The following is a 27,770-nucleotide window of genomic DNA, read 5'->3' as shown; positions in this document are numbered from 1 at the left end:
TTTTTAAAAGAACAATAAAAAAATTAAAGTATGGTATCGAATCTTCAGTCAGCCAGCAAAGTTTGATGTACCAAAGTAGAAAACTTCGGAAAGCTGAGTACCCAATTGTAATTTATGCGATGCATACTTGGATTTACTAGCAAAGCGGTAGCCTCAGTTGTGCGAAGTGAAAGTCTGTGACTAGTAAGTCTGTGTGCCGATTTCTTCGTGATAACGAAGATATGTAAAGCGGTTGCGTCTGATTCTCTATGCATTTTTTGTTTTCTAGGAGTTGAAGAAGAGAGAAGATCGCCGGGATGTTAGGGTTTGACGATTCAGCGAAGCTATTGAGACTGCTGAATGGCGGAGAAGAAAGGACCTTGGAGCAGATCGTGTCGGATTTCAACACTAGCTTTCCTCGCTCTGTCCACTTATATGCCTGCTCCGCCCTCGAATTTTTATTGTCAGACCCCAAGGTTAGGGTTTTTTGTCCTTTTATGATACCGTTTTACTCAATTTTCTCTGTCGCTGAGAATATTGATATTGACACAATGTTTTCAATCACCGTTGCTGCAGGAGAAATTGCTCAGTCCAACTCAAAGGTTGATTGCTTTTGCAATTATTCATCAGGCATACGCGTCTCAGCTGCCTTCTTCAAACCCTTTCATCTCTAAGCTTGTGGATGTAAGTAAGCACATGGTTCGTTGCATTGTGTGATGCCATTTTACGATTTATAGTTTTTACAGCTTTGATTTTGCAACGATGGGGCTACGAAAAACTTGCTTTGTGATTCCATACGCGCGTTTGGCTTCTTCTTTATTTTCTTTTGCTCATCGACTTGCCAACTGTTTGGCAGTCTATTTCCGTTTCAATTGTTATGTATTTAGTTGGCTCGATTTCTATACTGTAATTTGTTCTTAATTAGTTGATTACTTTGGTGTCTAAACTTCTGTTTGGTCTTGCTTTAATTTTTTTTCATTATTTGCAGGCAGCTTGTGACGAAGAAGCGGAAAAGTTTGAAAGGGCCTTTGTTCTTCAATTGTTAGGCGCTTCCACAACCACCGTTAGAAATAGCAAAGAGGTTTCATTTGCTTTTCTGTCTCTCTTTTTCCCCGGTTAGGATCAACCATTCGTTTCTGATACTGGATGGCAAGCATCCAATACTACAAAAAAAATTGTTCTATTAGATAGAACTTGTCTGAAAAAGTAATGGCATGCTTATGCTTGAAAATCGAGGAACATTTCTGATGGCACATACCCTTCATTGGAAAATACTTGAGCTTATTCCACTTTTCTTTCTTTATTTAAGTTTCATCCGAGCAATAAAAAGCTGTTTATAATTGTATTGAAGCAAGTTCGACTGGTTTGCAGAAAGCCTATAATTTATTGATATGCCGCTTTTAGTAGTTTTATGTGATTAATCATTACAAAATGCTTGCTGCAGTGTAACCTTGGCTCCTTATCCAGGTGAAGCCGTGATGGTTTGAAACCCACGCTCGATTTTGGGCTATTTTGTCTATTTCCTAAGTGCCTGCCTTAATTGTAATTTTATACTTGTATTGTATGAAATCCACCAAACTGTCGGCTCAACCACACATGTTTCTACAGTTCATCGAATGTTTGATGGTGTCCGCTTACTCTTTTCTTTACACAGTGTTTTGTATCCATCATAACTTCTGGTGATAGTGTTTTCTTTCCTGCAGCTTCTCAACCACTCTGCAGCAGATTTCATGAAAACTTTTGACCTTTCATCACATGTAAGTTATGCACATATTGAATTTTCTTACATGTGCAAATAGTAATTGCTTGCATTTTCTAACTGGCTTTCTGCTAGCCCTGTGTTTGTATTGGCCCAAAAATATGCTGCAATTTTGTTATATCACTTGTGTGCTTGAAGTGATCATCCTTGTTTTGACTTTCCAGTCTTTTCCACAACGTGAGCATATGCAGCAACAGTACTGTACCAAAATTCAGCCAGAACCATTGAAATGTTCGTTCAAGGACAGCTCTGTGAACAATGTGATACCTGATCCTGATGTGCCCCATGGATGTAATGGCAATTCATCAGAGTATGTGTTATCTTCACATTGAAGTTCTGTTCGACAATTTTGCCATTTTCTTCTCTCGAAACTGGGAATTGAATTTCAGGTTTGATGGACCTGGAGTTACATCTAAAATTGGATCTGGGAATAGGGATGAAGCTGTTGCTGGGTTACTGTCCTCTCTCTCATTGGAGGGATTAACTCCACAATGGATCAGGCCCTTCCCACCAAGGCTCCCCATAACGGATGGAGAGGTAAGACATGCAAGCACTAACTGTAACTAGCCAATGAACAGACATTGGAAGCTATCATGTGTGATTTATGTTCCAACTAACTAACTAATTGTCTTCAATTTTGAACAGTTATGTTGGCTGAACCCGGATTTCAACCATGAGCTTTTATGGGACTATGGGATGTGTGCTGATACAAGTAGAGGGGCAGCAGTTAGAGATTTAATTGCAAAAGCTTTAAAGGGTGCGCTTGTTCCTACTCAACAAGAGGTAGCATTTTTTTGTTGTTCGATAATGAATGCTCTTAATTGCATCGTGTAGTAGGGATGGTAAATTCCTCCAGGAGTCAATGCGATGGAAAAAAAGAGAGAAAAAAAATGCCGACCCTTGATGATTTTATGTGAGATCTGGATATGAAACTTTAAGATTTCTTGCCAGGCAGCTCAAGAATCTAAATAGTCTTGTGTTTGATGGATTGTGGATATACCAATCATGGCAATGAGGTTATGTAAGGATGTGAGATATGAAAAAGACAATGTTTTACACATTTCTCTTGCAAATTTGTATGGATGGGAACAATTGTTTATCAGCAATATTTTGGCTCCCAGAAATATATGTCGTTTCCGAAATATATATTCTTGATTACAAAACAGGTTTGGGTTGTCATAGAATGTCTGGTGGGTTAATGCTGGACTTTTAGTCGAATCGGTTGCTCTATTCGTCATATATTGAACTGATAAAAAACTTTAAATGAAAAAAAATAGAGAAAGGTGTTTTCTTGACCGTGCATGACTGAGATAATCATTGAGCTTCTCGTGCATTTACACTTTTACATTGCAACTGTAAATGTATTGCTTCTGTGGTTTCTGAACATCGATGTTTTGGTTGAGTATCAAATTTGATTCTACTGGTATTCATAACGTTCTGAGCTTGTTAATATCTCAGAGAGTTTTGGTGGAGTTGGCAAATGACCCAAAGCTGGTATATCACTGTGGACTGACCCCCAAAAGCTTCCAGTATGCCGAATTCCTAATTCCATTTATTGTTAGAAAGTTGTGGCGAGGTTTTTTTCTAATCTGTATCGATGTGTCAGGAACTAGTGGAGAATAATCCTATGATTGCCGTTGAAATTCTCATTAAGTTAATCAATTCACCTGAAATATCAGAGTATGATCTTGTGTGTTTGGTTTTGGCTTTTGATTATGTAACCAAGCATTATTTAGACCCTAATATTGCAGATATCTTTGTAATTGACAGATACTTTACGGTTCTTGTTAACATGGAGATGAGTCTTCATTCCATGGAAGTAGTGAATAGGCTGACTACTACAATTGAACTTCCCACAGAGTTCTTACACACTTACATTTCAAACTGTATAAGTGCGTGCCAGGGTATAAAGGTTAGCATCTGCATCTTAATTTGTTTCCGTATTAGGTTTCCATGTTAATCAACTATTATCTTTGTCATTTCGTACTGGAATAATCCTTGCCCTTTTCTCCATCTTCTTTTCCAGGATAGATATATGCAAAATAGACTTGTGAGATTGGTTTGTGTCTTCCTACAAAGTTTGATTCGAAACAAAATAATTAATGGTAAGCAATTTAGAACTTCGTTTTTAATGAATTTGATGGCTATCCAATTTTTTTCCCTCTTTTCCAAAAACTTAGTATTGTTGGTAGAGATTGACAACATTAAACAAGTCATATATGAGCACATTCAACAAAAAGAAATTTTTTTCTGTGTGTATTTGTTGATATGGAGAACATTTAAATCTTCAGAATCAGAATTCCAAAGATGAATATGTTACTGGTTTCAACTTCCTTGCCAGTATTGCTTGATACTTACTGGAAACTTGGTTTTAGAGGAGATTATAGAGTATTTGATTGGGTAAATGATCTACTATTTTTGTTTCTGAACGAAAAGATTTTTTTCCTGATGCTTGATAGCAGCTATATTTCTTTGTAAGATGTGATTGGCAAATCCAAGGGTTCTTATTGCTTGGTTTTTCCTGCTAACTTTTCTGAAACATGTCAGATCAAATTACTTCTCTCCTCTATTACATTTTTTATGGATTTTAAAGTCAACTGATCTTATACTTCATCAACGACCCTATATCATGCGAAACCGGATGTATCTTTGTGGTTGACATTATTTAATTTGGTGGTATTGTCGTGAATCACATTACCTCTGTGTATACATGTGTGCAAGGTCATACTCAGTGTATTTCATTTTTACAAATCCAGCATGCCATGTATCAATGATGCCTGGTTATGTGCTTGGTTGCTCCAATGATTTTTTTGTTTGCAGTTCATGACATATTCATTGAAGTGCAAGCATTCTGCATCGAGTTCTCCCGGATAAGAGAAGCAGCAGGATTATTCAGGCTTCTCAAAACTTTGGAGTAGATGACTATTTTTATCAATCTTCTCCAACCCGTTTTCGAACATTTCAATGCATCGGTTATCTGTATATCTTCTTGTTTCTCTACTCTCTACAACTAGACGTGGTTTTTTGCTGGAGGAGGATTTTCACCAACTCACGATTAAGGTGACTCAAACCACTGACCAGTTGTGTGCTTGGTGTTTGTCAATAAGCAACTTTTGTTCAACAATTAGGTGTTTATAGAGACAAGACAAGTGACTCTAGTGTTGTCAAACTTTCCTTTCGTTTTGATTCCTCTTAAATCACAGTATGTTCTGTATCATAGTTGGCCAACAAGCAACAAGCTTGAGTTATGGTTACTCATATTTTTATATTTGTACTAGAAGTCGATCTTGAACTTTATAGTGTACGTAATAATATCAAAATTCAAAAGCAAGCAAGCACTGCTTAGTTTTTTTTTTTCCGGGACAAATTCTCAATCATTTCTTGTATGAAAGAGCAGAGTGGACGATTGGGTTGAAAATGAGCCGAACACTTTTATCCAAAATCCTTGGGGAAAATCGCAGTTAAGTCTCAAATGTTGACTTGTTTTTCTATTCAGTCTTAAATGTTTACAGTTTCTAAATTCTCGAGTTGATCTTTCTATTTGTTGGTTAAAACTAATTCACGTGTCACTCGCACCCTGTAAAATCCCCAAAATCTCAAATCAGATGTCCTAATCAAGCTTCAGACTTCAGAGGTTCTCTCGCAAGTACAACCCGGAAAAGGGTTTGCATAAAAATTCTCTTTCAACTTCGGGAACTCGCCAACCTCTTTCGTATAGGGCCACCCCAGACGATCCTTGTGAATCTTTTTTGCTCCAGAGCAAAATTTCTTCCAATAAATCTTCCTCGTCAAACTCATCAACAAGTTTAACAAAATTCATCCTGCATTAAGGAAAACAGAAACAAAGAACTAACTAATGCCTCATTGGGTTTAGCTACCGAACAAATATTTTCTTTGAAACTGAAAGCAGGCACTCCACACAAAAACAATTAAATTTATTCGTAATTACTCTAAAATTGCATGTTTCGCCCATTAAATTCCATTAAAATTCCCCAGAATTGGACTCCAACTTATTCCGCCAACGAAAATCTTAGGTCCACTGCTGATTGAAAGCATTAAAAATGACAGGAAGTTTGTATGCTAACCTATCCGGGTTAATGGTTTTCTTGAAATCTTCAAAACGTCTATGGCTTTGTACTACCTTGTCCATGTTGCCATCATATGCGTACACAAATACGTCACTTTGAATGGCAACAACGTAGTCCAAACCAGCAAGCATGTTTTGATGACTTATGAATGGACTGAACTCTTCTGCTGTTGTTAGAGATGAGCGGGAAATTATATTTGGATGTCTATCGGTAAGATACTGCATGCTCCCGTTTCAATAAGCCTCACGAGCTACCAAGTAAATATTTGTATTGGATGGGAAATCAAGCAAGATTGCAGTTTCCCTAGGGTCATAGGGCAGCCACCAAGCTTTCTTTTTTCTCCCCAAGCAATTTCTTTCTCCCTCTAATGGCTGACCTCATTATGCATTTGCCGAAGTTCATTATCTTCTTCAGCGGTCAAATTATGGCTGCATCCCGTAAAAGCCAGCATGTCCTCGTATCTGCAAAGAAATTTATCAATGAATGAGCATATAGTACTCGAATGCAAAACAGTTACTTCTGAATAGACAGGAAACCGTGCATGAGCATTGTGTATCAAGACAAATGCTAAATTCTTGTTTCCCCAAGATGCAACCATCTAACACCAATGAAAAATTGATAATTGGACCAAAAAGAAGATGGAATTTCATGTTTGTATTAAATAGGCTATTCTACTGTCCAAAAGTCGTGTCAAATACAATAGAAAAACTCTACAAGGGTAAGTTTCATGATGAAGGTCTTTATGCTATTAGTATGAACAACTGGGTAAAGTTAAGGCAAGAAAAGATCAGAGAACACCACAAAGCAAAGAATTAATACTAGTGTTACAACATGGAAAGAACATTAGTACACAAAAAGAACTCCATAGCAGGGTTCTCAATCTTAGTTACTAGCAAAGGCTATACAAATTTTGACCAATTCGAACTTGAAACAAAGTAACCAGACGGCTCATTTTATCCCTCTGAAAGGTTAATCACCCACCATGAATTATGGAAAAAGAGTAGAGAGAAAGTCATTCAGCGAGAGGACAGCAGAGAGGTGGTTGGATGAACCCAGGCTGCACCACAGTTCAGTTTCACTCTTGACTTACTTTCCAGAACTGGAGCCGAACCATGAACCTTAATTCAGGTTTTTGAACCATATGAACATACAGAAAATAAGTTCCTTTTCATAATGAAATAAGGGGCGGGGGGCTTCTTCAAAGAAACGCCATTTTATTTTAATATTTAAAAAACATATATTTGAAATATTTGTAAAATCTATTGTTTTGTGTAGTATTATTAATAATTTAAAAATCCAAGGAAAAAGAAACAATTTATTATTTTCGAAAACAAAACACCCACAATGGGGGAATTTTATTAAAGAACTTTTTTAAAAGTATACATCATTTTAAAACTTGTAGATTAAAATTAAAGAAAAAAATTATCAGAATATATACCAAAATTCAATATTAATTCAAAAAAATATTAGTGAAAAACTTGTAAATTAAATTATTATATTAAAGAAAATTTTAAAAAATATACATCATTTTATTTAAATTATAATAAAATAATAGTGGAACAAATAAATATTTAGTTGATGAGAAATTTCATTGTGGAATATGAGAATATAGATATTTGATCGATGATATAGACCGATAAACTTACAAATATATATTGATATGTTATATCATTTCTTTTTAAATGAAATTTTAATATTAAATTAATTATACTAAATACAAAATAGATACATAAATTCAATATTAACGAAAAAAATTGTAAATTAAATCAGTTATATTAAAGAAATTTTTTAAAAAGTATAAATCATTTTATTCAAATATAAAATTAATAAAAAGTAATAAAATAACAGTGAAATTCATATATATTTAATTAATGAGATATTTAATTGTGAAATATATAATATATGAGAATATAAATAAATTCCCAACCAATTAATTGTCAAATATCTATATTATATCTTATTAAGTGTGTGTGACTCTTAGAGTAATTAACCTTGACAAAAACTTGTGTGAGACGGTCTCACGGGTCGAATTTGTGAGACGGATCTCTTATTTGGGTCACCCATGAGAAAGTATTACTTTTTATACTAAGAGTATTACTTTTTATTATGAATATGGGTAGGGTTAACCCGTCTCACAGATTATGACCCGTGAGACGGTCTCACATGAGACTTACTCAACTACGAGTGGGTCTCATGTGAGACCGTCTCACGGATCTTAACCTGTGAGACGGGTCAACCCTACCCATTTTCACAATAAAAAGTAATACTTTTAGCATAAAAAATAATACTTTTTCATGGATGACCCAAATAAGAGATCCGTCTCACAAATACGACCCGTGAGACCGTCTCACACAAGTTTTTGCCTTATTCTTATTAGTAGATAAAAGTTCGACCCTATCAAAATAAATCTACATAAACGATTATATATATTAAATAAAGAAAGTATAAATTAATTAAATAGAATAATTTTTATTTGGTTCGCTTTAGCACGTTTTTTAACCATAAATATATATGAACTGTTAATTATTGTAAGAGTGACTCTCATGTGAGACCGTCTCACGGGTCATAATCCGTGAGACGGGTCAAACCAACCCATATTCACAATAAAAAGTAATACTCTTAGCATAAAAAGTAATACTTTTTCAAGGATGATCCAAATAAGAGACCCGTCTCACAAATATGACCCGTGAGACCGTCTCACATAAGTTTTTGCCTTATTGTAAATGATTTTTTAAAAAAAAAAAAATTGAAATAATTTTCATTTCCTATATTCTCTAATTTGTGTCCCGATTCCTCTGATCCCTATGTTTTTTCTTCCCCGTAAAGCTAGGGTTTCAAAATATTTCTGATGCCTTCCGAATCAATTCGTGTTAAAGAAATTTTTCTGTGGTCCTCTTGTTGATGTGAAGGAAAAGGTTTGTATTTCTCTTGTTAAAACTTCATGTTTTCGGGTTTTCCTTTCGTGCTTGAGTTTGAAAAACGAGGAAAACCCTTTAATTTTTCGTTGAAATTGCCTGAGTTGAGAAATGTACGCTTTGTTTTAGAAGAATTCTGCCCTTTAGATAAACTAATTTTGAGACTGACCGTTTTTGTCTAAGTGTACTGCTCAATGGCCGATGCTTCAGGGAAAAAATCAACCCGTCTGAGGGAGAAATCTGTTGACGTGAACAAGGTTCGATTCGGTTCAACTTCTGAATCACCTCCAGGAGAACAAGATCAAGTTTCCCATCTTCTGTCGAAACATTTTTTTGATGCGGTTTTAACAAAATCGCAACTTCAGACATTGGTAAATACTGTTGGGGAAAATGCAACCAATGCTCCATGTTTTGTTCTGGTCTGTTTAATTAAGTTACATGAGTTTTATCTTGTTCATGGCAGATGCTACCTGCCCATATGGTTCACTTGCTTCCTCGTGCTACAGTCCCTGTAACTCTCACATATGGTGACAAGGATTGGAACTTATCTTACCGCGGAGACTGCGCCCGCGCTGCATTCGACTCCGAGTGGAGAGGATTTGTCAAAGATAATGATCTCAAGTGTGAAGATGCTTGTGTATTTGAATTGGTGGAGAACAGCGGAAAGAATCTCAAATTCAAGGTGCATATCCTTAGGGGCGATTTGCCACCTGAAATGGTGGCACTGGTAAATTCCAGCGGCACGACCTCCGATTCGCCAATAGTTCTTGATTAGATTAAAATGTTTATGGATCGAAGTTTCTAGTATTCAGCTAGTTGAATCATTCTGTGCTTGTGTGTGTAAGCCACCTAAGATTTCTTTGTTTTTGCAAGATATTGGTTATCCAAGCATTAATTTGGTGTCTCCTGCGTTTATTTTTCCTTTGCATTTTGGTTAACTCTTTTTGGGGTTAAGATTCTGTTCCATGCATTGTTAAATTTTATTAATTCATTCTACACAAGTAATTATTCACGTATCATGAAATAAACATGTTTGCTATAGATTCAAATAATTTAATTAGAATGATTGAAAATAAAGCAAGAAACTGATGTAATCAATAACAAATATATATCACCCAACAGAATATCAAAGAAGCAGCATATTTTTATAAATCCTGGAGGGTGGTTCCACGTGGCCTCTGATACAACAGATCCAACTAATTCGATAACAATCTGTATAAAATGGAACATAAAGCATACGCGAAGCTATCTCAAAAAGAGCCTCTGGCCATGGAGGAAAGTACCGGAGTAAAGAGTGAAGAGCAGCTGGATACAGGACCTTCAGCAAATTGCAGATTCTTGAAGATCTGTTAAGAGGGTCGTCCCAGTTCAACATAGGAAAGTCTTCAAATAATAACGTTGACAAATCATTAAACTACAAAGGGCGATAACATGCATGGACCGTGATGCCAACTGTAAACAAGGCGAGAAGAGTAACAGCCACCAACCAATATATTTCAGTCATGACTCGTTCACAGCTGCAATGCTTTTCATCATGCACATATATATACAGAAATTATCCCTGTTTTTGGTACATTCTTCGATAAATTCTTGCACCTTCAAATTCTGCATGGATCTCTCTCTCAGTTCTTATTCCCATTGGATTGCTCAACAACCATCCCTCCTCGTCACACGGCATGTTAGGGTCAATTCTGTCGATATGTATGATTTTGTTCGAAATGCCATCAAAATAGTTCCTCATGTCAACTGCCACATCCAGTATATCAGATTGAATGAAGACCTGTCCAACAAAAATGTCATTTAAGTGATGCTAAACATCAAAATAGTTTTGAAAACAGAGAAGGAATGCTAGGAATATGGTGCACATCTGTATATATATAGACACAAATACACATATACAAATATAACTTGATGAGATAATTTTCTTATAAAATGAAGAATGTGACTGTTCCGCAATTTAGCCAAAAGTCAAGTTCCTGAAAGAATTAGAGGTTCCTCATTGGTTGGCTTGAATGATGGGAAATCTAGCCTGAAGATGATATAAATCTTTCTAAAGTAGCAAAACCAGAAATATCATGTGAAGCACGTCATAAAACGCTGATCATATGCAAATTGCCGCTGAAAAGCTCAAGGTGCAACTGTATACAAGAAACTGAAATTTTATAGTCTTACCCGACCCCCAGGCACTAAGCCATCTACAATAGATTCAACCAGAGGCTTCTGCACTACCCTTCTTTTATGATGTTTTTTCTTGAAATGAGGATCTGGGCACTGCATAGTGCGAAGAATGTTAACTGTTCAGTTCATTGAAAAGATAATTTATTCTAAACTGAAGGAATTCTTAGATTTTCACATACTTCTAAATATATAGAGCAGAAAATAACATTGCTTGCGGATTTTACTGGACAAGAACTCACCAAGATAGACACTAAAACCAAAGGGCCTGGATATGTGGCGACAAGTTGTTTGAAGGAGATGGTCGCATTAGCAAAAATGAAATGTCTGCATTTACACATTAGTCAACCACCAATTTCAGTAACTTCCAAGAGCCGTAATACATTAAACTTTTGAAGCCTTACATGTTCCTTAGAGCCAGCTCATTCACCCAATGTTCAGCACGCTTAGCCAACTGTGCAAGAAAAACAAAAGAAAGTAAATCGAGTTCTCATGTGTTTGGCTTTCCACATAGGAAGAACTGCACTTTAAGTTTTATACATATAAATATGTAATATACATATGTGGGCGTGCATGTGCAAAACCACTAAGGATCCCGTTGCCTACTTTTGGCCGTATTTCCAATCCCAGGTAGTTTTTCAATCCTGAATTTCTATTGGCAAGCCAAATGAGAAACCTTCCGCTACCTGAAATTTTCATTATCCTTTTTAAGATGACAATCAACAAATAGCAAAGTTGAAATTCTGCAGAGGATTGTATATTCTAGAGTGAAGAAGCAAAAGTCCTTCACGTGATTGAATAAGAAAGTGCCACAACATATAACAGAATGCCCAATCATGTGTATAACATAAAAGAAACAAACTGCAGTAAGTGAGATGATCGTCACAGAGCGTAACTGAAAGGTATCAAGTTACATTTATGTAGAAGATCAAACTTATTTTGTAGCCACAAGTTAGAATAGAGTGCCCAATCATGTGTATAAATGATAATATAAAAGAAACAAAATGCAGTAAGTGAGATGATCGTCACAGAGCCTAACTGAAAGGTATCGAGTTACATTTATGTAGAAGGTCAAACTCATTTTGTACTAAAAGGTGACAAAGATCAATATCTTTTGTGACTATAAGATGTGGTTCCGAACTAGAAAGGGCATATAATCACATTGGCAGTGATGCTGACACCAATGTATACGATCAGAAGAAAAATATATGTGGGTTAAAAATATATGTGGGCTACCAAAAAACAACCAATAAGTACAGTATTTGACAGATAATAATACTTCACACATGCATATCCTATTACATGAAAGGTCAATTCTAGTCAAATCATAGATCAAGAGGCAATTGAGAAACCATGGGCGGACATCGCATTATATGAGTACCACGTTGCACAAATATTTGATCGGAATATGTTCAGATGTCAAGAGAAGTAAATAAGGTCCTACCACTACCAATATCCACCATCAATGGCAACGTCGGATCATCATACACCAAACTCCAATCTGGCAATTCAACGGGAATCTACACACCAAAAGCAAGACGTTATCATTTTTACGAGTTGGAGAAATCATCAATCTTTAAAATCAACAGTATAACTCAGAACCTCTCCTAGTCCCATCCATTACTCATCCTGTGCACAATCACTCGACCAACACAAAAACAAAAGGCTTAAGCGAAAATCTGCTCCCTCTTGGATAAATTACCATGAGTGTGGAACGAAGAGGATTAACATGCTGCCGAATTCTCACATGACCCACCTCCTGCAACGGCTCGAATATATCAATAGAAGTACCCAAAAGTTAATAACAAATTGAAAATTAAAAGAGATAGAAACTTAAACACATAAACCCAGCTGAAACACCCCGAAATATTCAGCATTACGCACTAAACCCACATAAAACTAAACAAAACTTAAACACAACAAGCAAGGTTCTTCACATCATGTGCAATAGCAGACCTCGCAGAATTTGTCAGATAGATTAAGATCCGCGTATTCCCGAGCGACGAGTTCTGGGCTTCGGATTTCCTGTTTTTCTGCTATGGATAAAGGAGTAGACGCAGCCGTCACTGCCGCAGAAGCAGAAATAGAAACAGTAAAGCTGTGGAACGTGGAGAAAGATACCGTCGGCGGGGCAAAGGAAACTCCCAATGTTCTTTCAATTGAAAGGGCGTTGCTTGGCCGGAGAAACCTCGGAATGGCGGAATAAATGGAAGCCATCCGGCAACAGAGTTGCAGGTGTTCCCTTAAAAGACAAAACAATATTCGGTATAAGTCGCAAAAATATGCTTAATTTTACAAACATTTTATATATTTGATTTGTTATATAGATATATATTATATAGATTGTTATATACATATTTGATCTTATTACTCAATTACAATATATGAATTCTGGCTATTGTGCATTGTTTATTTTGTATATTAAATTCAAAAAAGTTGTTATGAACCTAAAAAATATAAATGCACGTTATGATTTAACGGTTTTTTTTTTTAAGTTAGACTAAAACCTAAAAGTTGTCAGGATCAGTCTATCAGCACCTAGATTAAGATAGTGATTTAATTCAAAAATAAAGTTTTTACGAGTATAAAAAAAATATGAACGCACGTTTTAATTTATGAATTTTTTTTAAAGTCAGACTGAAACCTAAAAATTATTAGATCAGCACTGAGCATTAGTGGAGTCCGTTTCATTAGGATATTTTAAAATGAATTTCGAAAATCAGATAAAATTTAATGTAAGATAATTATAATAATTAATCAAATAACAGATAAAATATTATATAATTCACAGTTTAAAAAATATAACCACACGTCACTGTATTATGTAGTCTAGAGAGAGAAAATGAAAGGAGGGAAAAAGAGAAGCAGCAGCGCTGACCCCGTACAATCCCCTTACCTACCCTCACCTCCCACCCCTACCGACGTCAGCGACGCGACTGAGGGGTTGGAGGAGAAAGAGGGACTCCATAGTGGAGAGGGGAGCGAGAAACTCGAACCTGCTGAAGAAGCTTTTGAAGAGAGACAAGGAGAAGATGATGATTCGGGAGCTGAGAAAGAGTACGAGCCGTCGGAAACCTTTTGTATTGCAGAGGTGGACACGGAGGAGGTGGAGGGCGACAGGGTGAAGCTTGCTGAGGGATACTATGAGATTGAGAGCGTACGCAGAAAGCGCGTCCGAAAGGTGAAATTTTTGGATATTACATTTAGATGTTATCGATTATTTTGCTGAAAGTTATTGCGCTTGATTTTGGGTTTTCTGTTAATGTTGGGGCTGATTTGGAATGCGGCAAAATGAAGGGTCAAGTTCAGTATCTCATTAAATGGTGAGTAATTTTCAAGACGAATCTACATGTTGTGATAATGGGATTTTCATTTCGTCAAATTAATACAAGTGGGTGGTTTTTTTTTTTTTTTTTGTCGATGACCTGTATATGATGTGTTGCTAATTGGTATTCAATGTGTTATTGAGAAGGCGAGGCTGGTCGGAGGCAGCAAATACTTGGGAGCCTCTGGATAATTTGTTACAATGTTCAGATATTATTGATGCATATGAAGAAAGGTTTTCATCTTCTTCAGTTCTTGCTGTATCTTGTGCCATTTTGTGCGAGCGCTTTGATCAGCTTGTAAACTAATTATTATAGTGCCATTTAAGTACATTATGATTGCTGATTTGCCATATCAGTTTATATTTATTTCGGATTCTTTGTGGTTTTGTTGTATTTCAAGTTTGAAAACTGGAAAAAGTAGGCCAACACGCAAGAGGAAGCGCCAAACTGGCATTACTCATGCTCAGATTAAAAAAAAGCAGCATCTTCCGAAGCAGAAGTTGCCAAAGCAGCAGCAATCCCCTGCAGCTGCCACTTACGACGTGCCTTCTCATGTTGTCAGGATTAGCGAGGACCCTATTTCTTTCCCCAGGCTGAATGACTTTAGCAGTATACATAATAGTGGAGAGACAGATGTAAGCGGTGGAAACAGCATTGAAGTGTCAAAGGGGATAAATGAGAATTTTGTGAGTATAGTTTCTGTCGAGAGGGAAGAAGAAAAGGAGCTAAATGAGTTGGATTTGAAGCTTTGTGAATTGAAGGGAGCAATGACAATCAGCATGGAAGATGCTAATAGGATCTCTATTACTCCTGAGGAAGGCCAACCGAAAAGGGGAGATATGCTGCCAAATGGATCGAGTAGAGCTGATGCAGTGGACATTTACCAATCAGGTCATTGCACTGGGGCAAAAAAGAGGAAATCTGGTTCAGTCAAGAGGTTCAAGCAAGATCTAACATCATACTCCATGGATGGTGCACAGAACACAGTAACAACATGTGCTGCAATAGAACCTGTGGTTGTTCAACATTCAGATTTCCTGGGAAGTTATACAAATTGCCAGAATAAGTATTCTGATTCCAAAACAACGTGCTCCATCACTCAGATTCTCAAACCCATAAGCTACAAAGCTTCCATATCAAACAACGTCCAAGAAGTCTTGGTAGCTTTTGAGGCAACGAGGTATGTGATCGAACTCCTAATTTTCTCAGTTCATCTTTATCTGACGAATATATGAAACGTTGATAATTGAAGCTCCCATGAAAGTGAGTGTGTTTTAAAAGAGGATGCTTCCAAATTGGAAGAATAAGATTGTCAGATAGCAATTTATTTGTCGTTAGACCTTTGAAGTTTGTTGAACTATTTCCTTGATCCGCAATTGTTTTTATTTGTCTGCAAGTCCCTCGAAAACTATCTGATTTGTCCATGTCAGAATTAATCATGCCCTAGAATCGTGGTTTTGTAAAGTATTGCATGCATTGTTTGGCCCCTGGCCGTCTTTTATTTCCACCAGCGCATGCTTTGACAACAATTTTTGTTTGGACATGAAGCTGGTGTACTTGGCATAAATTATGTCCTTTATATGCTAAATCGATGGTTTCAGTAGGATCATTACGTATAAATTAATCATGTAGGTCGAACTGATCTTTTGTCGGGTCTAGCATGGGAAATTCCCCATAAATTATGGGAAGATGTCGTAGCACTCAATTTTGTGAGCTTCCGAGTGAATGACCTGAAAAGGAAGTCATCAGAGAAGAATCTGACCCGGGTTTGGTAGGAAAACGGGCTATGTTCTTGACACAAAATATTAAGAACTTGTACCTTATTGGCTTTTGATGGGGTTTGCACCTGGAATAATAATGTGACTTTAGAGACATTTTTCTCCTAGGTATAGTTAACTTCCTGGACTCTTACCACTGCTCTTAAATCTTGATGGTTAGAACTTGAAGGAGTGGAGTTTATAGTACGTTGTAAGTCACGTTAATCATTTCAGCAACATCCCTGAATGGATATTTCTCTGAAATTTTCTTGCTCCGTAGTCTTATGGTTTCCTCTATGCTAAATTACATATACATTGATTTACATAGCAAACTATAAAATAAAACAGTATTCTGAAATATCAAGACATATTCTTCGAAAAGAAAAAAAAAATCAAGACAAACGAATTGGTCGAGGCATCAAAAAGTTTCAGTACATGACATCTGTCACAATTTTTGAAATACTATTTAAAGAAAATATTTTGACACAAGCTGTTGACATAACGAAGTGATGTTTAACGAAAGCGTGGAAAAGTGATTTAATGAAATGATGGTTTGGAAAAGGTGGAGAGAATTGAATCTATAATTTTTTAATAATTGAGTTTAAACAGCATATTTGATTTTTCGAATGACAAATTGACTGAAGGGTGGAAAAATTATAATAGATTGGAAAATTCATCCCAAAACTTGAGCTGGACTTTGAAATACGAAGGCCTGACCAAATCAAGTCAAGCAGCGAAACTGAACCTTAAATTCTGTAACTTCGCTTCTGGTGCTTTCTGATGTTCTTATTACAATTTATGCAGTTCTGAATATATTGAGTCTTCGATTAATGTCTACTCATAATTCTTTTGCTTGTGTATGATCCACGATTGCCATGCTGCATGAAGGTCCGATGGATCTAAAGTTACTGTGGATAACAAATTTTTGAAAGCTAACAATCCCCTCTTGGTAAGCTTCATAATCTTATTAGTTGTTAATCTTATTAGTTGTTTACTTTGTGTTCTTGGACCATCGAAGTTGTGTTTCATTCTAACCAAGATCTCAAGTCCGCCCCTTTGTGACGAGCGGCAGGCCAGGAAAATTGGGTCATCCGGACTAGGATTTTAAACTCTGAATCTTTTAAAGTTATAAATTGAGAGTTAATATCAAATTAGTCCAAATTTATCCAAAATTAATACTTAAAAAAAATAAAAATAAAAATTGGGCCACCCAGACAATGTTGCTCCTCCGCTGTTTGTGACCTGAATCATCATTGCTAATGCGGGAATCCTCAATTACAGACTTTGAATCATTCAATCATATAGCTTGCATTGTTTTCTCTTCTGCAGCTGATAGACTTTTATGAGAAACATTTGAGGTATAGTCCAACAAGATGAGATCTGGTAAACCAGTTAAAGCGCAGCAACAGTAGGGTCATATCTTATTCCTATATGTATATTATATATTGTTGCAACTTTTTGAATCAAAGGCCTAGTGCAGGCCATGCAAACACAGTATCCATTGGCAGTATGGTAGATAGTGTTAAGCTCGAATATATAACAGCACTGATATGCTTTATTGCATCAACTTACCCCTTCATGCAGTTGAAAATATGGTCGAAGTGATTTATTTTCATTTTCCATTTTAGTTCTTCGCTCCTTTTATTCGTCCCGTTGTTATTTTTGGGTTTTTTTTTTTTCACTGTGGCATATTTGGTGATATGATATTTTGAGGGGTTGGGGGTTTTTGCTTTAACATGGATGGAAACCATCTTACTAATCAAATTGAAATATTCAGAAAAAAATATTTTTGACTAAAAAGTTTTTAGGTACGACTTATGCAATTTGTTTGGTTTATTTGATTTTACAAAAGAAAAAAAAACAAATCAAATCGAAATAATCTAACAAAATGATATTTAAAGACTGAAATTAAGTTGTCGAAACGAACGAATTAATGTGGTTTGGTCTATGCACTTCGATTTTTATCTCATCCATAATTAATACTCCAAAAACAATGGAAATTGGTAAATGATGCTTCAGCTTCTTGCCTAGCATTATATTTACAGCCAAAACAGTATTTTTGAAAAAACAAAGACATTCGTCGCGAATTCATTTCCTCGAAAAATGCTTTTATATATCTTCCCGAAATACCCAAATCAATTCCAAACATTCCTAAATTTTTTGTCTAATTAATTTATTGTATTTATCATTGGGCAGTTTTAATATTTGAATTGGTTATGCAAGTTAATATTGTCTAAATTGTGCTATACGAGAGCACAAATTTATTTTTCTCGACTGAGATTTATAAGATTCTTGAAACTTAAAGCAGTGAAATATCACGCACAACTCATCAGATTTCATCTCCAGAGAAGAGAAGAAACATACATTTATTCAACACGAACTAACATAACGAAAAACAGGGAACAGTAAGATTCAAGCTTGTAATACTTTTTATCTTCCTTCATGAATTCAGCATATAAAATTTAACCAATCCTGCAAAAAAAGAAGATATATATATATAATCTTACTTTATTAGTTGTTTCAAGAAATCAAAGAAAAGATTTGCATATAGGAGGCGAATGGAAAACATGGAAGGTCATTCATTACTTGGAGCAATCAACATTGGGCGAAACAGCAAATGGCAACGAAATCCCACAATTCCCTGGAAGGGATTTAGCAAGTTCGGGTTTGAGGTTAATGTTCTTGGAGGCATTCTTAAGACAAGAACAAGCAGTCTGCTTATCAGCTGAGGTTGTGGCAGTTGAAGCAAGATTCGACGCACCAGCACAGCAAGGGGCCGGTGGGAGTCCGCTGCCACTCTTCAAGTAGTTGATACAGGGCTGGATGTCCTTTATCACGTCGCTGCACGAAATTTTAGCTTCGGAAGATGGAAGTAGAATATACAACATGATCAAGAAAGCTGCGGCTATGGAAGGAACTATCTGTATCGAAGATGGTGCCATGGTTAATGCGAGGAGTTCTGAAAAATGAGGTGCCAAAATCAGCTGCTTTATAGGCAAAGATCTGGGGATTTCGTGAAAAAAATTGTTTAGTTATGTGATTGAGTGCAAGAAAGTGTGTTAATGATCCGAAAGTCAGACTATATAGAGCACTTCAGGACACGAGAAATGGTTAATGTTTTCAAGTTAATGCAGCTGTGCTGCTTAACTTGCAGAACTAAACATAAACCTACTCCATGCATGTTCCTTATAATATTCATTGTTTGATAAAAGGGAAAAAATAACAGATATGGGAATCAATTAGTTGTTTCACGCACATATTTTATCAAAGAAACTACATCATCGAGCTACACACAAATCTACAAAATCGGATAGCAGCTTAAGAATATGGAGATTTATCTATTCTATCATACAAATTTCTCAGCTGTTTGACAAATAACACTGTCATTTGAATTGTTGACTTGAGTTTCACTCGACAAACACGTTTCTTGCCGGCTTTAACAAAGTGGACCATGGTGTTTGTTAATATTGTAGCATTGGGACGATTACCACAATACTAGGACTGTGGAAGTAACTTAGAAAAGGTCACCGATTTAAAATATTAATACTTTATATTTATTTTGCAATATATCTTAGAAAGATGGAACCGGATTTTAATCTTTAAATTTTCCAACCTCAAACTCAATTATGCTCCAAAAACATCGATATTTCCGAGGCTAAGCTTGAATAACTTGGTATACGCCTAATCAAAAATTCACTTTTCGTTGCATACGAGCTCGAATTTTATTCAATTCGATGCATATCGGCTGGATTACACTCATACGTATTTGTAATCTTCGACGGGTTATTTTCAGAGGGGGTGCTTAGAGTAATTGTCTTGCGAAATTAGACAATTTATGTACTTTACAATAATAATAAGATAAAGCATCAAAGAGAAACCTTTACATCCTAGACAACCAATCATAAGCATGCTTGCAAACGACAACCTTAAAAGATTAGCATCAGTAAAATCAAATTTCCACGTTCTTGATACAAATATCTCAATTACACCAAATCCTCATATGCAAACCAGACAAGTACTGAGAGCAATGGTCAAATAAATAAAGAAAACTAAATTCTTGAAGAGTATCTACATCGGATGAACAGTGTTACACATGCCTGGATTCTTGATACACCATAGTGGCTGGATTGGTTCCGCACCAATTCCCCGGGTCACCATCCTGTATCTCCACTCATTCAACCTATCTGTAGCCTCTGCAGATCTTTTGTTTCCTGTCTCATCTCGGTTCCCCGACCATAAAGCTTCGGCCATCGCCGAAGCTCGAGGCCAAATCCGTGGATCCATAACGGTCGGATCTGCTTGCTCTGACCATAATGCCACTTCCCCACCTATTACAAGCTTTGACTCCGCCTCAGTCAATCCGTAAGTTATATCATAGTTGTATATGGTTTGCCATGTTTTAAATGGTCCACACCATGATCCGCCTTTACCTTGATCAGTACCAGGCGGCAGATCATACTGACTATTGTTCCCCAAAAAGTCTCCATGCCCACAATCCAAGTAATAAAAATCTGAAGATGAAACAATAGCACGATAACCAGAATCGACGATTCTTTTTGTGTTGTTTGGTCCATTATTCCACGATTGTAGAATAATGTTTTCGGGTGGAAGCAAAGAAGGGTTCACTTTTACATTAGCGTCCAATAAAACATCCTCCCAATAGACCACCGTTCGATTCAGAGCAATGATGTAGGGTAAAGTGGAATTAACAAATATTTCAAGAATCTGACTCAAGGTTCCATTTTTAGCAAGGAAAGACTGCACTAAAGGATCGATTTTCCAGCAGTTCGGAGTGATTTCATCGGCTCCTGCATGATAAAGTTGATCGGGAAACATCGCAACAACATCATGGACAACATTCTTGACAACTTCATATGTCTTAGGATTCAAGGGATTCAGTTGTCCAGTTCCTGGCTCAGCTGCGAAACGATCATCCCAACCAGCTTCAGCAGGCCACCAGAACTCGTTTGCACAAGCAACGATTTCAGGGTAGGCTTCAGCCCAAGATCCCGTGTGTGCTGCAAAAGTGCAAATCCAAACAATTAAATGGTTGCAACACTTGGCAGAATCCTACTAATTTAATGTGACGAATAAACCTATGCTTAAAGAGCATGATGAAACATAAATATACACTTCGAAGATCAGATATTACAAATAATTATTAATGTACTAAACGGATGATTCTATGCATTTGGCAGTGGATAATGTATTTTAAGGGGGAAAGGCAAAACTTTTGGTTTTTTAAAAAAATAGAGAAATTAGTTTGAGACAAAGGTTGTTCTTTTCTTACCAGGCATATCGATTTCCGGCACAACTCGAACTCCATATTTCATACCATACTCCACCACAGTCTTCACATCCGCCGCCGTGTACGTCATCTCCTCGCCATACGCACCTTTCTCCGCCAGCTCCGGCTCCGACGGCACCACGATCGGGAACGAGTGCGAGTCCGTGATATGCCAATGGAATACATTTAACTTATTCATACTCAAAGCCCGAATCAGCCTCAGCAGATCCTCCAGCCCATAGTAGTTCCTCGACGTGTCGAGCATCACTCCCCTGTGCACGAACAGCGGCGCGTCGGAAATGTACAGCCCGCACGCAACTCTCGGAGGATTCGAGAACACGAGCTGGGAGAACGACTCCAGTCCACGCATTGCCCCCCATGCTGTTCCCGCCTTCAGCACGGCGTCGTCTCCTGTTGACGGGATGGTGAGTGTGTATGACTCGTTGACGCCGTGGGTCAAGGTGGCGAAAGGGTCAGCAATCGCGACAACGAGGGCCTTCAGCGGCGGCGACGAAGTGAAGTTGAGTAGTGGGGTGACGAGAGGGCGGTGGTACTCCGTCGAGACCTGGCGGAGGTAGCGCTGGACGGCGGGGCCGAGGTAGCGGTGGGCGGGCGCGGAGATAGTGAAATCGGGAGAGAGTAAGATAGCCTGCGGTTGGGTCCACTGGAATGTGGTGGGCTTGGGCCAGACGTTGAGTGGATAATCTCCAACGGCTGAGATTTGAGGAAGAGTCCATATTGACGCACATATCAAGAAGGAGAAGATTGTGTGAGCCATTATTATTTGGTTCATTGATTTTGGATTTCAACCACAAGTGCTTGCTTATATATACAATTTTTTTTCTTTTAAAATTTCCATTTGTCGACCAGTTTTTTAGTTTATTTATGATTTTATTATTATTCAATGTTAAAAATTTAATTGTATTTTTTTATCCTCTTGGTATATAATATATTTATATGTGAAAAATTTGTGTGAAACGGTCTCATAAGTCGTATTTTGTGAGAGGATATCTTATTTGGATTATCCATGAAAAAATATTACTTTTTATTGTTAATATCGATGGGGTTGACCTGTTTCACAGATAAAGATTCGTGAGACCGTCTCACAAGATACATATTCATTTATATAAAGAGCATTTCAAAAATACCTACAGGAATTGATTTGGGATTTGGAAAAAAAAAATTCATGGAATAAGACGAGATGAAGATCTATCTCACAAAATTGATATATGAAACGATCTCATAAAAATATTTGTTTTTGTAAAAATTTTATACAGAGTTTATAGATTTTTATTGATTTTCGGGTTTAATTTGAAGGCTGGATTATCGTTCGTTTACAAGTTCCAAATTTGAAATGAAACCGAAAATTATCTGTTTCCATTTGGTTTTTTATTTTTAAATCATATTTGAGTGTGGAATAATGAGTTTGAAATAAGGACAATATACTTATTTTCAATATCGAAAGTTTGACTTGAGTAAATTTGATTCAATCAATAGGTAAAGGAGGTTGTTTTGAATCATCAAATGTAAAATACTCGCAAGTTAAAAACAGCGTAGCTTTAAAATCAAGGGGCTGAATTTGAACACGACATAGCAAGAGTTTACAACTTACTCCTCCTTTGTTTGCTTGTGATTTGGAGTCTACGGGATTATTTTTATTTTCTAATTATATCCCAAACACCAACTACTTCATGTCTTTACAATGAGAAAGAATCCATCGATTTACATTTCATTATTTTGAAATATAATCTAAATTTTATCGCAAATTATATAAGTTTTCTAAAATTTCCTAATTAAATATTTGGCCGGCAGCAGGCGCTATCTTGGATAGATTATTGTTTTAAGCTCCTAAAAATCATAATATAAATAAATATTTACAAGTAGATATCTTGTTAAACGATTTCACATATTTTTTCATGATACATGTCAACTTGCTTCATATTTAAAGTGAAAAGTAATATTTTTTTATTTGTCTCACAAAATTAACACGTGATCGTCTCACATAAGTTTTCGTGAATACATAGCTCAGGAAATATCAGATTCTTGACACGAGCTGTTGCCAAATGTGTTCTTTAACGATGATTTTGACTTGTAATTAATTATAATATTATTTTTACAACTCTTCTAATAGAACTTTAGTATCTTAACAGAAAACGAATCTGTTACTTATCATTAGTTAATAAATATAATTTTATTCCGATTTGGCTCACTTTAACTCACAAGGCCTGCCCTGCTTTTGCTTCCATAGGTGGCCTTACCAAATATGTTGCGAACATATTTTTTGTATAAATAATATGATCCGACTAGTTAAATTGGAAATTGGTAATTATTGAATAACAAGTATCAATTATTATGAAAATATAACCTAAGATTAACTTGCACAAATAAAATGATTCCTCTAAATTGATTAAATTAATATATACAAGCTATGATTAAATAATAATAACTATTTTCTTTTTTTACAACATAATAATAATTAATACCCAAATTCAAGACATGTCAATGGAACCGGTTTATGAGCCGGGCCAGAACTACCTAAGTCCAGCCCAGTAAAAGAAATGGGCTGGTCAACCGAGGCCTGGTTCTAGCATATAAAGTCATGTACCTGCTAACGTCAGCCCAGCCCGTTTGTGAATAAGAAAAGAAGAATTATGTCTGGACGTAGGTAAATCGCATCACGACTCCAAAAAGTCGTTGAAATAATAAATCTAACACTAACTTGAAAAGGAGACGTAACTGCCACATTGATGTTAATTTCTACCAATGATCAGCCACAAAATGGCATATACTGACAAGGCAGACAAATTAAATTCAGAGTTAAAAAAATTCGTAGCAAAAATTAAAGTTGAATATAAAAGTTTGACGTGAAAGAAAAGTTGTACCGATACGTGAAGACTGTAAGGAGAAAAACGTGCTTTCAAAAAAAATATTCAGACTTGCACGAAATGTAAATCTTGATTGGCCATTGGTTTTTGTCTCTTCCTACAAGAATATACCTAATTCTTTACTTCATGCTTTAGCTTATTCGAACAATATATATTCTTCATATAGCAAGCAAATATATTTAGCCGTTTCAATGATGGGGAATCGACTAATTGCTTTGTCTAAGATTTCCGATCTTTTCAAGAAAAAGAAGAAGCCTCTTCCTATCGAAACCTCGTTCCAGCTTCCTTCTCAGCTACCCTCCTGGCCTCCAGGTGATCATTCCACTTCTCAACTGAAAATATAATGTTAACTAGTGTTGGATTTACTCTTTCATGTTTTACTGCGGTTTAGGTGGAGATTTTGCGCGTGGAACCATTGATCTGGGAGGGCTAGAAATATGCCAAGTATCAACATTCACCAAAGTTTGGACAACACACGAGGGCGGACTGGATGATCTTGGTGCGACTTTTTTTGAACCTTCTACGGTACCGGATGGATTCTATACACTTGGTTGCTACAGCCAACCGAACAACAAGTCGTTAAACGGATGGATTCTTGCAGCGAAAGACGTGACTAATGATCCTTCAAGGGGATTACTAAAGCCGCCAATTGATTATTCTCTTGTTTGGAGTAGTGAATCTTTAAAAATCAAGCAGGATGGTGTTGGATATATATGGCTTCCAACCCCTCCCGAAGGGTATAAAGTAATTGGACATGTTGTCACGAATTCGCCAGAGAAACCGGCTCTTGATAAGGTCCGGTGTGTACACGTCGATTTCACTGATGTTCGTGAAAACGGGGAGTTGATTTGGTCGTCTGGGACGGGTTTTAATGTTTATAGCCCGAGGCCGAGAGTTAGGGGAGTTGAGGCCAGTGGGAATCCTTACAGGCACATTTGTAGCTCAAAAGGATGGTGTTGATTCTGAATATTTAGCCTGTTTAAAGAATGCTAACGGAAGTAGAAATGCAATGCCTAATGCAGATCAGATTAAGGCATTGGTTGAAGCTTACTCTCCCCATATATATTTTCACCCTGACGAACACTACTTCCCTTGCTCTGTGACATGGTTCTTCGAAAACGGGGCGTTGTTGTACACGAAAGGAGAAGAATCGAAGCCCATTTCAATCGATAAAACAGGTTCGAATCTTCCACAGGGTGGCGGAAACGACGGTGCTTACTGGCTCGATCTTCCTTCGGACAATGCAACAAAAGAGAGAGTCAAGAAAGGTGATTTAGCAGAAGCATGTGCTTATTTGCATGTGAAACCAATGTTTGGTGGAACATTTACGGACATAGCAATTTGGTTGTTTTACCCTTTCAACGGCCCCGCGAAGGCGAAAGTCGCGTTCTTCAACATTTCCTTAGGAAAAATCGGCCAACATGTTGGTGACTGGGAACATGTCACACTGAGAATCAGCAACTTGAAAGGTGAGCTAAAGAGCGTATACTATGCTCGACATAGTGGAGGGATTTGGCTCGACACCTCCCAGTTGGAGTTCGAGAACGGGAACAGACCGGTAGCCTATTCGTCGTTGAGTGGGCACGCTTCGTATCAGAAGCCAGGGCTCGTGTTGCAAGGAAGTGGCAATATAGGGATAAGAAATGATAGTGCTAAGAGCAAGTTTTTGATGGACGTTGGGGCAAAGTTTGTCGTCGTAAATGCGGAGTATTTAGGATCGATTTTCGTCGAGCCTCCATGGTTGAACTATGCAAGAGAATGGGGGCCAAAGATTAGCTATAGCATTGAGGTCGAACTGAAGAAAGTTGAGAAGGTTTTGCCAGGGAAACTGAAGAAGTTGTTTGATAGGCTTGTGAGGAGTCTCCCTGATGAAGTGTTGGGTGAGGAAGGGCCTACTGGACCTAAAGGGAAAGATAGTTGGATGGGTGATGAAAGGGCTTGATTCTCAAATAAATTTTAAATACTTGGTATTTTTTCAAAAAATATATATGTTTTATATATTTATTTAATTTTTTTTTGTATAAATTAGGTTGTTATATAGATTGAAGAAATAAAATCATTAAATTTATTTTATATGAATTAGTTACCTTCAGTTACGTCTTGTAAAGTTAAAATATTTATCTAAATATGATAATTTTTTTTATTTTAAAATTAATAATAAGGAGTGTACGCATCAAATTAATTAAAAATTAGTTGATATTATTGTATACTAGTTTATATAAATTATTTTTGAAATATATTGAGTTTCCTTCAAAAGAAAAATTGATATTGTTTGTTCGAATACATATATGTTTTCGTCGGGCGATAAGATGCTACATTTAAGAAACTATCCCATGCAATAGTATATCTAAGAGTAAACATTTAGAATAGGTATCTTGTGACACGGTCTTATAAATCTTTATCCGTGAGACGGGTTAACTCTACCGATATTCACAATAAAAAGTAATAATTTTTCATGAATGATCCAAATAAGAAACTTGTCTCACAAAATACGATCGATGATACCCTCTCACACAAGTTTTTGCCAAACATTTAACACATACACGGTCCATTGAAAAATCAATGAACTCTATTTATACTCATAAATATATATTCTTAAATACATCATTAAGATAGTATTTAAAAAAAAGTAGTTTCAACAACTGCATGTCCCGTTACTTTTATTCAATATATATTTTTAAATTAAATAAAAAAATCATAATATATATTTATTTTACAGTCAATTATCCTTCACCGCACACCAAGTTTGTGAAAAAGAAAAAAATTTGTTTGTTTCCCAAACTCGCAAAAAAATATAATCTAAGCGCATTTAAAAAATGTTTTACATAACGAAAATATTTTAAAAATTGGAATATATTCTACGCATGCAAATATATATAATTTATATATTATATTACACAAGCAACTTCGATCCACTATATATATATGAAAAATAACCTTTTCGCGCAAAGAATTAGTCCCAACCAAAACATTAACCTAAACCAATTATATATTCCGACATATCATATATATCGGTAGGTTTGACCCGTCTCACAGATAAAGATTCGTGAGATTGTCTCACAAGAGACATACTCAAATAAATAAGAGTAGGTTTTTTAGAGTTTCACGAATTATAATTTGATTCATGATTATGATGACAAATAATATTTTTGACATAAAAAATGATATTTTTTTCAATAATTGGGATGAGATCCGTCTTCCAAAATTGATCCGTCTTACCAATTTTAGTGAATATTTCAAAGCTAATATAATCTTGGAATTGCCCCATGTATGTATATTCAATGATAAAATCGAATCAATATACATATTATTACAATAATCTATTTCAATATTCTTCTCCCCGAAACTTTCTCCATTTGCAATTACTTCCCGCTCTTCGTTATATATGGAAAGATATATCCACTAATTTTTTTAAAAAAAACATCTCACAATTATGAATGGTATATCTACCATAAAAAAAAAGGTGCAAGCTATTCAAAAACGTACATGAACTTTTATGCTAGCATACAACAAGAAATTAATATTTTATTCCAATTTTTATATCCTTATAATTGAATAAAAGTGGATCATTGTAAAATAATGCATGCAAGAAGAAAGTT

The 27,770-nt window shown here is 36.2% G+C and overlaps 8 protein-coding genes across 9 annotated transcripts; 4 read left to right on the top strand and 4 right to left on the bottom strand.

Annotated features, from left to right (window-relative positions):
* Window positions 1–28: 28 nt before the first annotated feature.
* LOC140809373 (uncharacterized) lies at window positions 29–4,992 on the top strand. The gene is given in 14 exon segments (XM_073166971.1): window positions 29–183; window positions 269–455; window positions 556–663; window positions 968–1,060; window positions 1,683–1,736; window positions 1,903–2,048; window positions 2,128–2,275; window positions 2,384–2,521; window positions 3,197–3,254; window positions 3,257–3,267; window positions 3,345–3,418; window positions 3,509–3,650; window positions 3,765–3,843; window positions 4,559–4,992. Coding segments are annotated over 13 exon segments (1,308 nt in total). The 5' UTR covers window positions 29–183; window positions 269–296; the 3' UTR covers window positions 4,657–4,992.
* A 374-nt stretch (window positions 4,993–5,366) lies between these two features.
* LOC140810481 (O-fucosyltransferase 35-like) lies at window positions 5,367–6,424 on the bottom strand. Its single transcript, XM_073168331.1, has 4 exons — window positions 6,363–6,424; window positions 6,203–6,287; window positions 5,824–6,044; window positions 5,367–5,559 (listed from the first exon to the last, which is right to left on the bottom strand). Exons 1-4 carry the CDS (start codon window positions 6,422–6,424, stop codon window positions 5,367–5,369), a joined length of 561 nt encoding a protein of 186 aa, XP_073024432.1.
* Window positions 6,425–8,606: 2,182 nt separating this feature from the next.
* On the top strand, window positions 8,607–9,645 carry LOC140809626 (B3 domain-containing protein Os04g0386900-like). Its single transcript, XM_073167311.1, has 3 exons — window positions 8,607–8,741; window positions 8,925–9,112; window positions 9,205–9,645. Exons 2-3 carry the CDS (start codon window positions 8,936–8,938, stop codon window positions 9,514–9,516), a joined length of 489 nt encoding a protein of 162 aa, XP_073023412.1. The 5' UTR covers window positions 8,607–8,741; window positions 8,925–8,935; the 3' UTR covers window positions 9,517–9,645.
* A 220-nt stretch (window positions 9,646–9,865) lies between these two features.
* On the bottom strand, window positions 9,866–13,199 carry LOC140810651 (uncharacterized). The gene is made up of 8 exons (XM_073168513.1): window positions 12,873–13,199; window positions 12,619–12,675; window positions 12,361–12,436; window positions 11,523–11,602; window positions 11,321–11,370; window positions 11,159–11,243; window positions 10,914–11,012; window positions 9,866–10,521 (listed from the first exon to the last, which is right to left on the bottom strand). The coding sequence occupies exons 1-8, from the start codon at window positions 13,131–13,133 to the stop codon at window positions 10,297–10,299; spliced, it is 933 nt and encodes a 310-aa protein (XP_073024614.1). The 5' UTR covers window positions 13,134–13,199; the 3' UTR covers window positions 9,866–10,296.
* A 520-nt stretch (window positions 13,200–13,719) lies between these two features.
* Window positions 13,720–17,626, top strand: LOC140808910 (chromo domain protein LHP1-like). Of its 2 annotated transcripts, none has more exons than XR_012113045.1 (6): window positions 13,720–14,097; window positions 14,214–14,239; window positions 14,389–14,475; window positions 14,643–15,422; window positions 15,875–16,948; window positions 17,329–17,626. XR_012113045.1 is itself a non-coding variant. In XM_073166255.1 (6 exons), the coding sequence occupies exons 1-6, from the start codon at window positions 13,759–13,761 to the stop codon at window positions 17,374–17,376; spliced, it is 1,341 nt and encodes a 446-aa protein (XP_073022356.1). In that variant the 5' UTR covers window positions 13,720–13,758; the 3' UTR covers window positions 17,377–17,626. The 2 variants fall into 2 exon arrangements, 1 of the variants encoding a protein (XP_073022356.1); XM_073166255.1 differs by having other exon boundaries at window positions 16,888–16,948.
* A 686-nt stretch (window positions 17,627–18,312) lies between these two features.
* LOC140809501 (non-specific lipid-transfer protein 8-like) lies at window positions 18,313–18,980 on the bottom strand. The gene is made up of 2 exons (XM_073167157.1): window positions 18,586–18,980; window positions 18,313–18,471 (listed from the first exon to the last, which is right to left on the bottom strand). The coding sequence occupies exons 1-2, from the start codon at window positions 18,939–18,941 to the stop codon at window positions 18,462–18,464; spliced, it is 366 nt and encodes a 121-aa protein (XP_073023258.1). The 5' UTR covers window positions 18,942–18,980; the 3' UTR covers window positions 18,313–18,461.
* A 921-nt stretch (window positions 18,981–19,901) lies between these two features.
* Window positions 19,902–22,090, bottom strand: LOC140810067 (beta-hexosaminidase 2). Its single transcript, XM_073167878.1, has 2 exons — window positions 21,290–22,090; window positions 19,902–21,017 (listed from the first exon to the last, which is right to left on the bottom strand). Exons 1-2 carry the CDS (start codon window positions 22,077–22,079, stop codon window positions 20,068–20,070), a joined length of 1,740 nt encoding a protein of 579 aa, XP_073023979.1. The 5' UTR covers window positions 22,080–22,090; the 3' UTR covers window positions 19,902–20,067.
* A 2,134-nt stretch (window positions 22,091–24,224) lies between these two features.
* On the top strand, window positions 24,225–26,154 carry LOC140810821 (hypothetical protein At1g04090). The gene is given in 3 exon segments (XM_073168713.1): window positions 24,225–24,483; window positions 24,563–25,086; window positions 25,088–26,154. Coding segments are annotated over 3 exon segments (1,671 nt in total). The 5' UTR covers window positions 24,225–24,362; the 3' UTR covers window positions 26,114–26,154.
* Window positions 26,155–27,770: the final 1,616 nt, after the last annotated feature.

Source organism: Primulina eburnea, chromosome 13 (assembly GCF_022965805.1).
Source record: "Primulina eburnea isolate SZY01 chromosome 13, ASM2296580v1, whole genome shotgun sequence".
Lineage (NCBI taxonomy): Eukaryota > Viridiplantae > Streptophyta > Magnoliopsida > Lamiales > Gesneriaceae > Primulina > Primulina eburnea.
This window is presented reverse-complemented; position numbering and strand designations above follow the sequence as displayed.

Coding starts and splice junctions, on each gene's coding strand:
- LOC140810651 (XM_073168513.1), bottom strand. CDS start 13,133: ATGGCTTCCATTTATTCCGCCATTCCGAGGTTTCTCCGGCCAAGCAAC. Junction 11,013..11,158: donor TGGTTTTAGTGTCTATCTTG/GTGAGTTCTTGT, acceptor CGCACTATGCAG/TGCCCAGATCCTCATTTCAA. Junction 10,522..10,913: donor GCTTAGTGCCTGGGGGTCGG/GTAAGACTATAA, acceptor TTTGTTGGACAG/GTCTTCATTCAATCTGATAT.
- LOC140810067 (XM_073167878.1), bottom strand. CDS start 22,079: ATGAACCAAATAATAATGGCTCACACAATCTTCTCCTTCTTGATATGT. Junction 21,018..21,289: donor GCCGGAAATCGATATGCCTG/GTAAGAAAAGAA, acceptor GCACTTTTGCAG/CACACACGGGATCTTGGGCT.
- LOC140809626 (XM_073167311.1), top strand. CDS start 8,936: ATGGCCGATGCTTCAGGGAAAAAATCAACCCGTCTGAGGGAGAAATCT. Junction 9,113..9,204: donor AATCGCAACTTCAGACATTG/GTAAATACTGTT, acceptor TGTTCATGGCAG/ATGCTACCTGCCCATATGGT.
- LOC140808910 (XM_073166255.1), top strand. CDS start 13,759: ATGAAAGGAGGGAAAAAGAGAAGCAGCAGCGCTGACCCCGTACAATCC. Junction 14,476..14,642: donor ATTGATGCATATGAAGAAAG/GTTTTCATCTTC, acceptor TTGTATTTCAAG/TTTGAAAACTGGAAAAAGTA. Junction 15,423..16,887: donor GTAGCTTTTGAGGCAACGAG/GTATGTGATCGA, acceptor TGCTGCATGAAG/GTCCGATGGATCTAAAGTTA.
- LOC140810481 (XM_073168331.1), bottom strand. CDS start 6,424: ATGGTTGCATCTTGGGGAAACAAGAATTTAGCATTTGTCTTGATACAC. Junction 6,045..6,202: donor TTCGGCAAATGCATAATGAG/GTCAGCCATTAG, acceptor GGGAGCATGCAG/TATCTTACCGATAGACATCC. Junction 5,560..5,823: donor AAAACCATTAACCCGGATAG/GTTAGCATACAA, acceptor TCCTTAATGCAG/GATGAATTTTGTTAAACTTG.
- LOC140809501 (XM_073167157.1), bottom strand. CDS start 18,941: ATGGCACCATCTTCGATACAGATAGTTCCTTCCATAGCCGCAGCTTTC.